Genomic DNA, 12,957 nt, shown 5'->3' on the forward strand with positions numbered 1-12,957 from the left:
TTTTTTTTTTTTTTGAGACGGAGTCTTGCTCTGTCGCCCAGGCTGGAGTGCAGCGGCCGGATCTCAGCTCACTGCAAGCTCCGCCCCCCGGGTTTACGCCATTCTCCTGCCTCAGCCTCCCAAGAAGCTGGGACTACAGGCGCCCGCCACCTCGCCCGGCTAGTTTTTTGTATTTTTTAGTAGAGACGGGGTTTCACCATATTAGCGAGGATGGTCTCAATCTCCTGACCTTGTGATCCGCCCGTCTCGGCCTCCCAAAGTGCTAGGATTACAGGCTTGAGCCACCGCGCCCGGCCTTTTTTGTATTTTTAGTAAAGATGAGGCTTCACCATCTTGGCCAGGCTGGTCTTGAACCCCTCACCTTGTGATCTACCTGCCTCGGCCTCACAAAGTGCTGAGATTACAGGCGTGAGTCACTGAGCCTGGCTAAATTTAGGTCTTAATCTTTCAAAATATTAACTGCTCTAAGGATTAATTCATTGCAAGTAAATTTCTTTAAATGAAAAATTGATATTTATATATTAACCTGTTGTAAGCAGCGTTATCAAGGAGCTGAAAGAAAATACTCAAGCTAAAGGATGCCTCTTATGCAACACAGTGTCATGTGTACATAAAATCCCTGCAATTATGGGCTATATAGCTCGATGAGATAAAATATTTGACCCTGTTATTCCCAGATGCAACCACCATACACTTTCAGAAGAGATTTGACAAAAGCTCTGTTTTAGTTATAAAAACAACAAAAAAGATGATGATAAAGGCCATCACCTCTTCACTTTTACATAAGAAAACATAAAAAATAAATACTCACTGGATGAATAAAGGGTTAAGTATAGTCTTCAGCTAAACTGGCTTTGGTAGTGTAAGTCAGTGAGCAACACTGAACAAACTGTTACATATTCCCATGTAACTGCAAACTGTATGAAAAATACCAGTTCTTTCAAAGCCTCCAACTGAAGTGTAAAAATGCAAACAATATACCTCAAGAGAAAAAACTTCACTGATAATTTTTTTAAATTTATTTTTGAGATGAAGTCTTGCTCTGTCGCCCAGGCTGGAGTGCAGTGGTGCGATCTTGGCTTGCTGCAACCTCCGCCTCCCGAGTGGCTGGGATTACAGGCGCGCACCACCATGCCTGGCTAATTTTTGTATTTTTGGTAGAGCCGGGGTTTCACCATATTGGCCAGGCTGCTCTCGAACTCCTGACCTCAGGTGATCCTCCCACCTCGGCCTCCCAAAGTGCTGGGATTACAGGTGTGACTCACCGTACCTGGCCTTCACTGATACTTTCTAAAGCTTGACTCCCTCATCTACAGAGACCGGTGCTAGAAATGGAAACTGTTTTCATGTAAACCAAATGTGTAAATGGCCTACTTTGGTTTACCATTACAGGCCTGAAAGCCCACAAAATAACAGTCCATCAAAAGATCTCACTAGCAAAGAACATAGTGGGCTTACATGGACTAAAATGAGTCTACATGGGAAAACAGCTTAAAAGAACATGCTATGAATTTGCTGTCAAGGAACAAAATAAGTCGACACTGGCAAATGTTGCTCAAGTGGATTACTGTAGTGACAATAAAGATGACTTAGCTTCTAAGTGTCAAAGCTGCCTGACATTGGTCTGTTTCTTTAATATGATGTAGAAAATGCTATTTTAGGCTGGGCACAGTGGCTCACGCCTGTTAATTCTAGCACTTTGGGAGGCCAAAGCGGGGAGATCACCTAAGGTTAGAAGTTCGAGACCAGCAAGGCCAACATGGCGAAACCCCGTCTCTACTAAAAATACAAAAGTTAGCCAGGTGTGGTGGCACATGCCTGTAATCCTAGCTACTCAGGAAGCTGAGGCAGGAGTATAGCTTGAACATGGGAGGCGGAAGTTGCAGTGAGCCACGATTGCACCACTGCACTCCAGCCTGGGTGACAGAGTGAGACTCCATCTCAACAAACAAACCAACCAACCAACAACAACAAAACAACAACAACAACAAAAAAACAAAGCTAAAAACTTACCTTTAAATGTCCTAGGAACCCCTTCTTGTCTACAGGCAATATAGAGACAAGCAGAAGCTATAGCATCATTAGCTCTTCCCTTCAGGCTCTTCTGTTCATATACTTGCTTGAATAAATTATTCGTTCGATCCTTCAAAGCAGAGAAACTAAGTTTAACTCTATGTCATTTAATTAGCTGCAATATCAAAATTTTACGTGTTCATTAAATTATGCAAAGTCAATGCCAGAATGGCTTAAAGGAGGTAGACAAGAACTTACAACTATATTTCGAGGTAGATTGATTCTGTCTGCCATGGTAGTGATTTCTTTGAATGCATTCATCATTGCCCGATCAGAACTGCTCATTGTTCTCCGATTCTGGTACTTAGAATTGCCAAATTCATCAAAACTTGCAGCTCCTGTACCCTATAGAACAGTTAAAACTATGAAAAAATGTTTTGGAAAGTATGAATAATGGACAATTTCTATGAAAATATAACTTACAAGATCTGATTCTATATAGACTAGAAATCCTGCCCATCTATACTAAAGGAATATGTAATTCTAACAACTGTTCAAGAACATAGAAAATGTGAAGCTTAAAGTGTATAAATAGAAATATGATACAAAAACCTGACAAAACCATGGAAAAAGGAAGTCTAATTTCACTTAGAAATATGATAAAAAATATCAAATACTAGAAAACAGAATCCAACAGCATATTAAAAGGTAGTATATCATGACCAACCGGAGATTGTTCCACAAGATATTATTAGATAATCAAATAACGTAAAACATTATATTATTAGATCTAAGGAGAAAAATCATGATCATCTCCAAAGGTGCTAAAAAGGCAAATGAACAAAATTCAAAGTTCATTTTTGATAAAAACTCATAGGACACTACAAATGAGTACTTCTTTACGTTAGAAAACTCCTCTCCTCTGCCCAAGCCAGTACAATTAATGAAGAAACATTACCAGCATTATCACCAAAATCACAAGACAAACGCACCTCCTACTGCTACCATTTTATAACACTGATCAGGAAAACTAGCCAATTAACCAAGAGAAAAATCGGAAATACAAAATTGGAAAGGAGGTGATAAACTATTTGCAGATAGTATCTTTATACACCTGGAGTATGCAAGAAAATCACTAAAAAACAGCTGCTATAAATAATTCATTAAAGCAGCAAGGTCAAAATAAATAGAAATGAATACCCTTCATAAGTACAATCAACCAGTTAAAAGACAAGAAAATAAAATTTTTCAATTACAACAACAAAAATCTTGGAATAAACTTGAGAAACATGTGAGATATTCATGAAGAAAACTTTCAAACATCTCCTGAAGGACACACAAGATACCTAAGGAAATGGAAAGGCATTATGAGTTTTTTTTTTTTTTTTTTTTTGAGACGGAGTCTGGCTCTGTCACCCAGGCTGGAGTGCAGTGGCCGGATCTTGGCTCACTTCAAGCTCCGCCTCCCGGGTTTACGCCATTCTCCTGCCTCAGCCTCTCGAGTAGCTGGGACTACAGGTGCCCGCCACCTCGCCTGGCTAGTTTTTTTTTTTTTTTTGTATTTTTTAGTAGAGACGGGGTTTCACCGGGTTAGCCAGAATGGTCTCGATCTCCTGACCTCGTGATCCGCCCGTCTTGGCCTCCCAAAGTGCTGGGATTACAGGCTTCAGCCACCGTGCCCGGCCCATTATGAGTTTTTGAATACAAGATTTATTATGAAGAAGTCAATTTTCCCTATGTCAATTTGCAAATGAATCTGACCAAAACCCCAGTGAAAACATTAAATATTAAAAAACAGGCCGGGCGCGGTGGCTCGTGCCTGTAATCCTGGCACTTTAGGAGGCTGAGGCGGGCGGATCACCTGAGGTCGGAAGTTTGAGACCAGCCTGACCATCACAGAGAAACCCTGCCTCTACTAAAAGTACAAAATTAGCCAGGCATGGAGGCACATGCCTGTAATCCCAGCTACTTGGGAGGCTGAGGCAGGAGAATGACTTGAGGTGGTTGTGGTGAGCTGAGATCACGTCATTGCACTCCAGCCTAGGTGACAAGAATGAAACTCCGTCTCAGAAAAACAAAACAAAACAAAACAGGCAGAGTGTGGTGGCGCACGCCTGTGGTATCAGCTACTTGGGAGGCTGAGGCAGGAGGGTCACTTAAGCCTGGGAGTTTGAGGCTGCAGTTAGCTATGATCACATCACTTCACTCCAGACTGGGTGACAGAATGAGACCCTGTCTCAAAAGAAAAAAACCAAAAAACTCCACAGAAAACAGAATCCAACAGTGTATTAAAAGGCAGTAATATCAACCAAGTGGAGACTGTTCCACAAATATATTAAAGAATCTAATATAAAACATCATATTAATAGAGCTAAGGAGGAAAATCATATGATCAACTCCAAAGGTACAAAAATTGCAAGTGAACAAACCTAAACTTTTTTAAAAAATAAAACAAACTTAACCTTTAAATGGAAAACACTAGTGAAGAAAATGCTGAAAAAGAAGAGCAATGAGGGAAAACTAGTGCTACTGTATATTAGAACAGCGTGGTACGGCATTTGACTAACTGGACCAGGACAGGAAAAAATAGAAAGTCGAAAAATATGTCCAAGTACACATAGAAATTTATCATGTGATAAATCTAGCAGCCTAAATATATTTCTATCTTGGCCACGGATGGTGGCTCACACCTGTAATTCCAGCACCTTGGGAGGCTGAGGTGGGTGGATCACTTGAGCCCAAGAATTGGGACCAGCCTGGGCAACATGGTGAAACTTTGTCTCTACAAAAAAATAAAAAAAATTAGCCAGGTGTAGTGGCCCACACCTGTGGTCCCAGCTACTTGGGAGGCTGAGGCAGAAGGATCACTTCAGCCTGGGAGGGGGAGGTTGCAGTGAACTGAGATCATGCTATCGCACTCCCACCTGAGCGACAGTGTTAGACCCTGTCTCAAAAACAAAACAGGCTATGTAGGGTTCGGCATGGTAACTCATGCCTGTAATCCCAGCGCTTTGGGAGCCTGAGGCAGGAGGATTGCTTAAGACCAGGAGTTCAAGACCTGCCTGGAAAAGAGTCTCACTCTGTCACCCAGGCTGGAGTGCAGTGGCGTGATCTCGGCTCACTGCAACCTCCAACTCCTGGGTTCAAGCAATTCTCCTGTCTCAGCCTCCTGAGTAGCTGGAATTACAGGCGCCCGCCACCACGCCTGGCAACTTTTTTTGTATTTTTAGTAGAGGTGAGGTTTCACTGTGTTGGCCAGGCTGGTCTCAAACTCTTGACCTCAAGCTATCTGCCTGCCTCAGCCTCCTAAAGTGCTGGGATTACAGGCGTGAGCCACCGAGCCTGGCCAAAAAAATTTAAAAATATATAAATTAGCCAGGTGTGGTGGTATGCGCCTGTAGTCCTAACTACTTGGGAGGTCAGGGAAGGAGGATCACTGGAGCCCAGGAGTTTTGAGTGTGCAGTGAGCTTTGATTATACCATTGTACTCTAGCCTGTTGCCCAGACAAGTTTTCCTTTTGTCTTTTTTTTTCTTTAAAGATGGAGTCTCTCTCTGTCACCTAGCCTGGAGCACAGTGGCGCGATCTCGGCTCACTGCAACCTCTGCCTCCCGGGTTCAAGCAATTCTCTGCCTCAGCCCTCCTGAGTAGCTGGGATTTCAGGCGCCCACCACCATACCCGGCTAATTTTTGTATTTTTAGTAGAGACGGGGTTTCGCCATCTTGGCCAGGCTGGTCTTGAACTCCTGATCTCCACCCACCTTGGCCTCCCAAAGTGCTGGGATTGCAGGCGTGAGCCACCATGCCCAGCCGAGGAGACATTCTTGATATTCAAAGAATATATCAATATTAACTCATGAAGGCCACACTACACTCATTTTTTGTGTGTATACAAAATGTGATTTATGAAAAAAAGGCCTGATATAAAGTCCCTGTAATTTCGATTTAATTTGGATTTAATTTGATTTAAAAGTCTTCCCCACTTTAGGATGGAATACACACACAAGTTAGCCATCATTCACAATGATATTACTGGCAAATCTTATTGGACAGGTCAAGAGTCCCCACTGGTGCAGTGACACACTTTTGCAAAGTTCCCAAACTCTCAGGTCTATGGTCATTCTGCAATTGGTATTTCCCGCCAAATGGACTTATTACCTTGCCAATCATGGTAGACAAATCTCCATCACTCAGAAGAGGATTCTGAGAATCTCCAACTCGAGATGGATCTTTTGTTGCTTTGTCATTGCTGAAAGTTCGCCATTCAGATCCCACATCGATAACCCGGTCACCTAAGAATATAAGCACATACCTGAATCATTTTGTCAAGATAAGGTTTACTTAACTACACTGTCCAATGCCCAACTAAGCCATTTTATTCCCAGGAAATCTCCACATGGACATCTAGGATCTAGCTCAAATATCACATTTCAGACATTTGTCCTAAAGCATTCCTTTAACTATTGTGCCAGTCTAACAATAATCCTCTTGAAACATTATGCTATGATATTCTAACTCTTGGAAGAAAAAGAATGTCAAAAGTGGCAAAGTACAGCTATTCATATGTGAGGCAAAGGCAAACCATTGTAATGATGATTAAGAACCAGATTTTGCACAAAATTTGCAACAGCCATGGGAAAAAAACCAGAAAACATTTTTTAGAATGGTATTAATGCAAATAATTTCATATTAAAACATCACTAAGTTTTGGCGGGAAATGCTTTGCAGAAAATAAGCCTAAGCTTCTGTTTCAAAGTAACAATTTTTTTTTCTTTTCTTTTTTTTTGAGACGGAGTCTCGCTCTGTCGCCCAGGCTGGAGTGCAGTGGCCGGATCTCAGCTCACTGCAAGCTCCACCTCCCGGGTTTATGCCATTCTCCTGCCTCAGCCTCCTGAGTAGCTGGGACTACAGGCACCCGCCACCGCGCCCGGCTAGTTTTTTGTATTTTTTAGTAGAGACGGGGTTTCACCATGTTAGCCAGGATGGTTTCTATCTCCTGACCTCATGATCCGCCCGTCTCGGCCTCCCAAAGTGCCAGGATTACAGGCTTGAGCCACCGCGCCCGGCCCAAAGTAACAATTTGATGAAAAATATATGTGGCCAAATAATTTATACAGAATAAACTTCAAGCCTAGATATAATTTATACAGAATAAACTTCAAGCCTAGAATCAGTAAGAAGAAAGCCTGGTAGGCAAACTTTTCTCTTTAAGCAAAGAGGCAGCATCTAAATACATCATGTCAAAAAAAAGCAGACACAAGTAAACCGTATTATTACTGTTTTGGTGAGAAATCTCAATGTCTGGCAATACCTTCAGAGTAGTCAAAAGTTAACACTGAACACTTACACACGCTCCTCATTGTGCCCTTTTGTACATGTTCTCAATCTTCACAGTATTATCAAGGGAGGTACCACTTTTACTGCCACTTTACAAATACGATGAACTAGCCTAAGATCACATAGCTAGAACTGAAATGCACATCAGAGTCTGTTCTACACTCCAATTATAAAACATGAGCTTTTTCAGTGAATTGTGATGAAGCTGAAAGTAGGAAGGAACCAGACCATTTCATCTTTGTGTATACACAGCAAGCAGAAACAAATGGCAGAAACCAGTTACTGCAGCATTTAGAGTTATGGTATTAACAGTCAATTAATATAATAGTCAAGAGTGTGAACTCTGCCCTTTGCTGCTTAGCCTTAGAATATTACTTCATTTCTATGTCTTTATTACCTCAGCTCTAAAATTCTCCTTAACCTCATATTTTAAAGATTATAAAGATTAAATAAGCTATTATAATACCCATTATAGTGCATGTAAAGTGTTTAAAAAGTAGTACTAAGTGCTCAATATTCGCTATTTACTGCTATGAAAATTAGAAAGATAGCAAATATTCTGAGTTTCTCCTTTTTTGTGGGGAAGATAAGGGAGAGGCATCAGTTTAAAACATTAATCTCCGGCCGGGCGCAGTGGCTCATGCCTGTAATCTCAGCACTTTGGGAGGCCAAGGCAGGCGGATCACCTGAGGTCAGGAGTTTGAGACCAGCCTGACCAAGATGGAGAAACCCTGTCTCTACTAAAAATACAAAATTAGCTGGTCATGGTGGCACATGCCTGTAATCCCAGCACTTTGGGAGGTCCAGGCGGGCAGATCACCTGAGGTTGGGAGTTCGAGACCAGTCTGACGAACATGGAGAAACCCTGTCTCTACTAAAAATACAAAATAGCTGGGCGTGGTGGTGCATGCTGGTAATCCCAGCTACTCAGGAGGCTGAGGCAGAACTGCTTGAACCCAGGAGGCGGAGGATGTGGTGAGCCGAGATCACAACAAGAGGGCAACAAGAGCGAAATTCCGTCTCAAATAAAAAAAAAAACAAAACCCAAATAACAAAACAAAAACATTAATCTCCATAGAAGACTTTAAAAGTTTCCAAGTGCTCTGCTAAGTACTTGATCAGGAGGACAGCAAAGAACAGAGAAAACAGAAGGAATTCCACCTAGACCATGCTAACTTTTTAATTTTGTATATAAAAACTAATTTAAATGCTCATTAACAACCACAGTATAGTGATCATGTAATTTAATCTTAGTGATAGATTTAAGAAAAGGCCAGGCATAGTGGTTCACGCCTGTAATCTTAGCACTCTGGGAGGCTGAGGCAGGAAAATCACTTGTGGTTCACGCCTGTAATCTTAGCACTTTGGGAGGCTGAGGCAGGAAAATCACTTGTGGTTCACGCCTGTAATCTTAGCACTTTGGGAGGCTGAGGTAGGAAAATCACTTGTGGTTCACGCCTGTAATCTTAGCACTTTGGGAGGCTGAGGCAGGAAAATCACTTGAGCCCAGGAGTTCGAGACCAGCTTGGGCAACATGGTGAAACCCTGTCTCTACAAAAAAATACAAAAACAAATTAGCTGAGCGTGGTGGCACATGCCTGTAGGGAGGCTGAGGTGGGAGGATCACCTGAGCCCAGGAGGTTGAGGCTGCAGGGAGCAGGGAGCCGTGATTACACCACTGCACTCCAGCCTGGGTGAGTGAGACCCTGTCGAAAGTAAGCAAATGCTCAAGAGAATGACTCATTCCTGAAGCCTCTGACAAAATGTTTCTTTTTTCTTTCTTTTTATTTTTCAGACAGGGTCTCGCTCTGTCGCCCAGGCTTGAGTATAGTGGTGCAATTTCGGCTCACTGCAGCCTTTGCCTCCCAGGCTCAAGCAATAGTTCCACCGTAGCCTCCTGAGCAGCTACAGATATGCACCACTAATGCCTGGCTAATCTTTGTATTTCTTGTAGACATGGTTTTGCCCATGTTACCTAGACTAGTCAAGCGATCCACTCACCTCGGCCTCCCCAAGTGCTGGGATTACAGGGGTGAGCCACCGCACGCAACAGAAAAACTTTTCTTTAAACAGCTGAATCACCAAGGTAAAAGTGGATTATCAGTTGCACTACCATGTGGCCACATTACAAAGGGATTGAGATTAGAGGCAGAGTTCCCATCTGCCATCCCTGCATGCAATGAGAACAGGCAATGAAGGCAGAAGCAGGGCGGTAAGTTAGAAGGCAATTTTAATACATCACATTGAGGAGGTGGCCCTAAACAAGGAGAAAAGCATTAGATGGATGGCATTACAAGGATTTCTCTATTCCCTCTTCCTCATAATAAACATCACTAAACTTAGGAAGTAATGTGAATTACACAGATTTTAAAAAGGTACTTAAAAGTATCAAATTGTCATCGTGCACTGAAACCTTACCAAACCACTGTGCAGTGAGTACTATTCACCAACAAATCCATGTCTCAAAGAGATCACACCAAAGAGATCACGTTTTCTTCCTTTTTAGAAAATACTTGCTCACTAAAAGATATGTTAGAAAAAAAAATTACCTGCATTCCCAATACCCAGTGACGAACATTATATTTTCATATATGCTCTGTGTTTTTCGTTCATATATGTATGCACCTATATGTTTTCCTAAAATTTAGATATTGTGCCTGTTTCATGGCAAGCTCTTTTCACTAAATTTATAAGCACCAGCACAGTATTTTTAGACAGAATTTAGTCCCTTTAATAGCATCCACCAATTAAAGTGATACCATGGTGTTCCCATGCACTTATGTTTTCTTTTTTTTTTTTTTTGAGACGGAGTCTGGCTCTGTCGCCCGGGCTGGAGTGCAGTGGCCGGATCTCAGCTCACTGCAAGCTCCGCCTCCCGGGTTTACGCCATTCTCCTGCCTCAGCCTCCAGAGTAGCTGGGACTACAGGCGCCCGCTACCTCGCCCAGCTAGTTTTTTGTATTTTTAGTAGAGACGGGGTTTCACCGTGTTAGCCAGGATAGTCTCGATCTCCTGATCTCGTGATCTGCCCGTCTCAGCCTCCCAAAGTGCTGGGATTACAGGCTTGAGCCACCGCACCCGGCCGCACTTATGTTTTCAAAGAGAGAAAAGACAATCTAACTTTACTATTTCCCAAAATAAAAACACAAACACGCACAGAACAAAAATCACTGTGGCCTTCAAACCCAGAGTTATTTACTAAATTTTAAGCTAAAAAAAAAATCATCAAATGTCATTTCAGTAACTTGCAATATTTTTATTAACATATACGAATGTATCAAGAGAATGGCATAAGTGAAAAGGCAGAAGGTATGCCCACACCTTTAAAGTCTGTCTAGAAATCTAAAGATAAACCATTAGTTAGCTAAGATGCTTCATTTCATAGCGTTTTCTGAAATACTTTACCATGAGCTCCATTTGCTGCCTGCTTTATATTGTTTTTATAAAGACAAGATGGATTTTTTATTTTTTTTAAGATGGATTATTTTAAGGTAGTATAGTATAAATACAAAACACAACACTGGGTGGTGATGTAATTTTTCCACATACATAGGAATGATCTAAATGACTCGTTCAAGAATCTGTGGTTTGTGCTAAGAACCATTACCTCTTTTTATATTTAACAACTCAAAAGAGCATTCATAAGGAATGAAGTTTCCAAAATAACTCAATTAGCATACCATGCAACTACAACTAGTCCAGCAGATTAAGTGCATGAGTAACAGGAAACAGGGCAAGTCCATTCAGAAAAAAAATAGAATAAAGAATTTTCATTTGAAGAAAATCTAAATGGAGTAGTATTTTTAAAAGTTGCTCTGGAAGAAAGCTGCAAGACAAAATTTTTTCTAGGGCTAAGTGGTACAAGGCAGCCATGCCTGGGTATAATCTATAATCAACTTTTGAAAAGGAAGAAGTCAGCCAATTAGCAAATACACAAAACTTCACATATCCTTTAATGTTCTAGAAACCGAGAAACATATGAACTTCCACTAGTTTCCTTCTTAACCACACACTGTAGTCTATGTGAAGATTTACAGTATCAAAGAAAACTTACACTACTATAATACATTTATATGCACAACTCCTCCCTCCATCTAGAGTGTGATCTTTAACACTTTTAATCAAGTTCCCCATCCAAAAAAGTAAACACACCCAATATGTGTATTTATGTATTTCACACATGTATAGCTCTCAATCCATATATTAGTGTGGTGTCTAAAGGGTATTAACTAAAACATTTTACCATATTCTGAAGAGAATACAAATTCCATCTCTTTATTTTTCAAGAAGAAACCGAGAATACTTGTCAAAAATCACTTGCACCAGTTTTAAGTGGTTTAGTCACTTTGTCACCTGTCTTACAATCTGGCAATTCCATTCTTAAGTACAACTGGCCTTCTGTATCTGTGTATTCTGCATCCACGGATTCAACCAACCACAGACTGAAAACATTTGGGGAAAAAATACGCCTGTACTGAACATGTACAGACATTTTTTTCTTGCTATTATTCCCTGAGCACAGTATAAACAACTATTTACATACATTTACGCTACAGAAGTAATCTAGAGCTGATTTAAAGTATATGGGAGGATGTGCATAGGCAAATACTACATCATTTTGTATCAGAGACTAGAGCATCTGCGAATTTTGGTATGCAAGGGAGGTCCTGGAACTAGTCCCCCACGGACACTGAGGGATGGAGTGAGTGTATTCCCCCTTAGAAACAACCCATCAACAGAAAAATGTGCACAATGGAATATTCTTCAGTAAATAAACTACTCACACATGCAATAACAAATATATCTCAAAACTTTTTGAAATTTTTTTGAAATTATTTCAAACCAAAAATGTCAGTCACAAAATAGTTCATACTGTATGATTTCATTCAAGTGAAGTTGAAAAAACGGGAAAATAATCTATGAGAACAGAAATCAGTTCCACGGCTATTGCTGGGTGGGAGTGACTGGCAAGTGGCATAAAATGACTTCTTTCCCCGCTCCCCCCCCCCAACTGGAGTCTCACTCTGTCACCCATGCTGGTGTGCGGTGGCACAATTTCGACTCACTGCAACCTCTGCCTCCCAGGTTCAAGCAATTCTCCTGCCTCAGCCTCCCGAGTAGCTGGGATTACAGGCGCCTACCTTCACATCTGGCTAAACTTTGTATTTTTAGTAGAGACGGGGTTTCACGGTGTTGGCCAGGCTGGTCTCAAATTCCTGACCTTGTGATCAGTCTGTCTCGGCCTCCCAAAGTGCTGGGATTACAGGCACAAGCCACCACGCCCAGCTGCCAAAATGACTTCTAAGGTGAGGGAAACAGTCTCTATATCTTGATTAGGGTGTGGGTTACACCAGTACATGCACTGTCAAAATTCAAACTATGTTTTATGGTATGCAATTACAGCTCAATAAATTAAAAATTAAAAACTCATTCCCACCAATATACTACTGATTTTGAATTAAATGACACCAAATCTATATATTATTTTGGGAATCACAGAACAATTCTTATCTTCTTCAACAAGGGAATACTCTTTCCTCAAGGTCTTCTTGCAGATTTCAAAGTATTATGTATGCCATGCTTAAGACTAGACCTAGATTTTTTATGTT

At 41.2% G+C, this 12,957-nt stretch overlaps 1 protein-coding gene across 1 annotated transcript in view; it reads right to left on the reverse strand.

The window, feature by feature from the left end:
* Positions 1–12,957, reverse strand: part of GTF2B (general transcription factor IIB) — a 41,677-nt gene that overhangs the window by 6,164 nt on the left and 22,556 nt on the right. Inside the window, exons 3-5 of the mRNA XM_010360796.2 lie at positions 6,171–6,304; positions 2,272–2,418; positions 2,014–2,143 (exon numbers count right to left, since the gene is read on the reverse strand). Of these exons, the coding sequence (XP_010359098.1) occupies positions 2,014–2,143; positions 2,272–2,418; positions 6,171–6,304 (411 nt within the window). The remainder of the gene's footprint in view (positions 1–2,013; positions 2,144–2,271; positions 2,419–6,170; positions 6,305–12,957) is intronic.

This window comes from Rhinopithecus roxellana, chromosome 12 (genome assembly GCF_007565055.1).
Source record: "Rhinopithecus roxellana isolate Shanxi Qingling chromosome 12, ASM756505v1, whole genome shotgun sequence".
NCBI classification, from domain to species: domain Eukaryota; kingdom Metazoa; phylum Chordata; class Mammalia; order Primates; family Cercopithecidae; genus Rhinopithecus; species Rhinopithecus roxellana.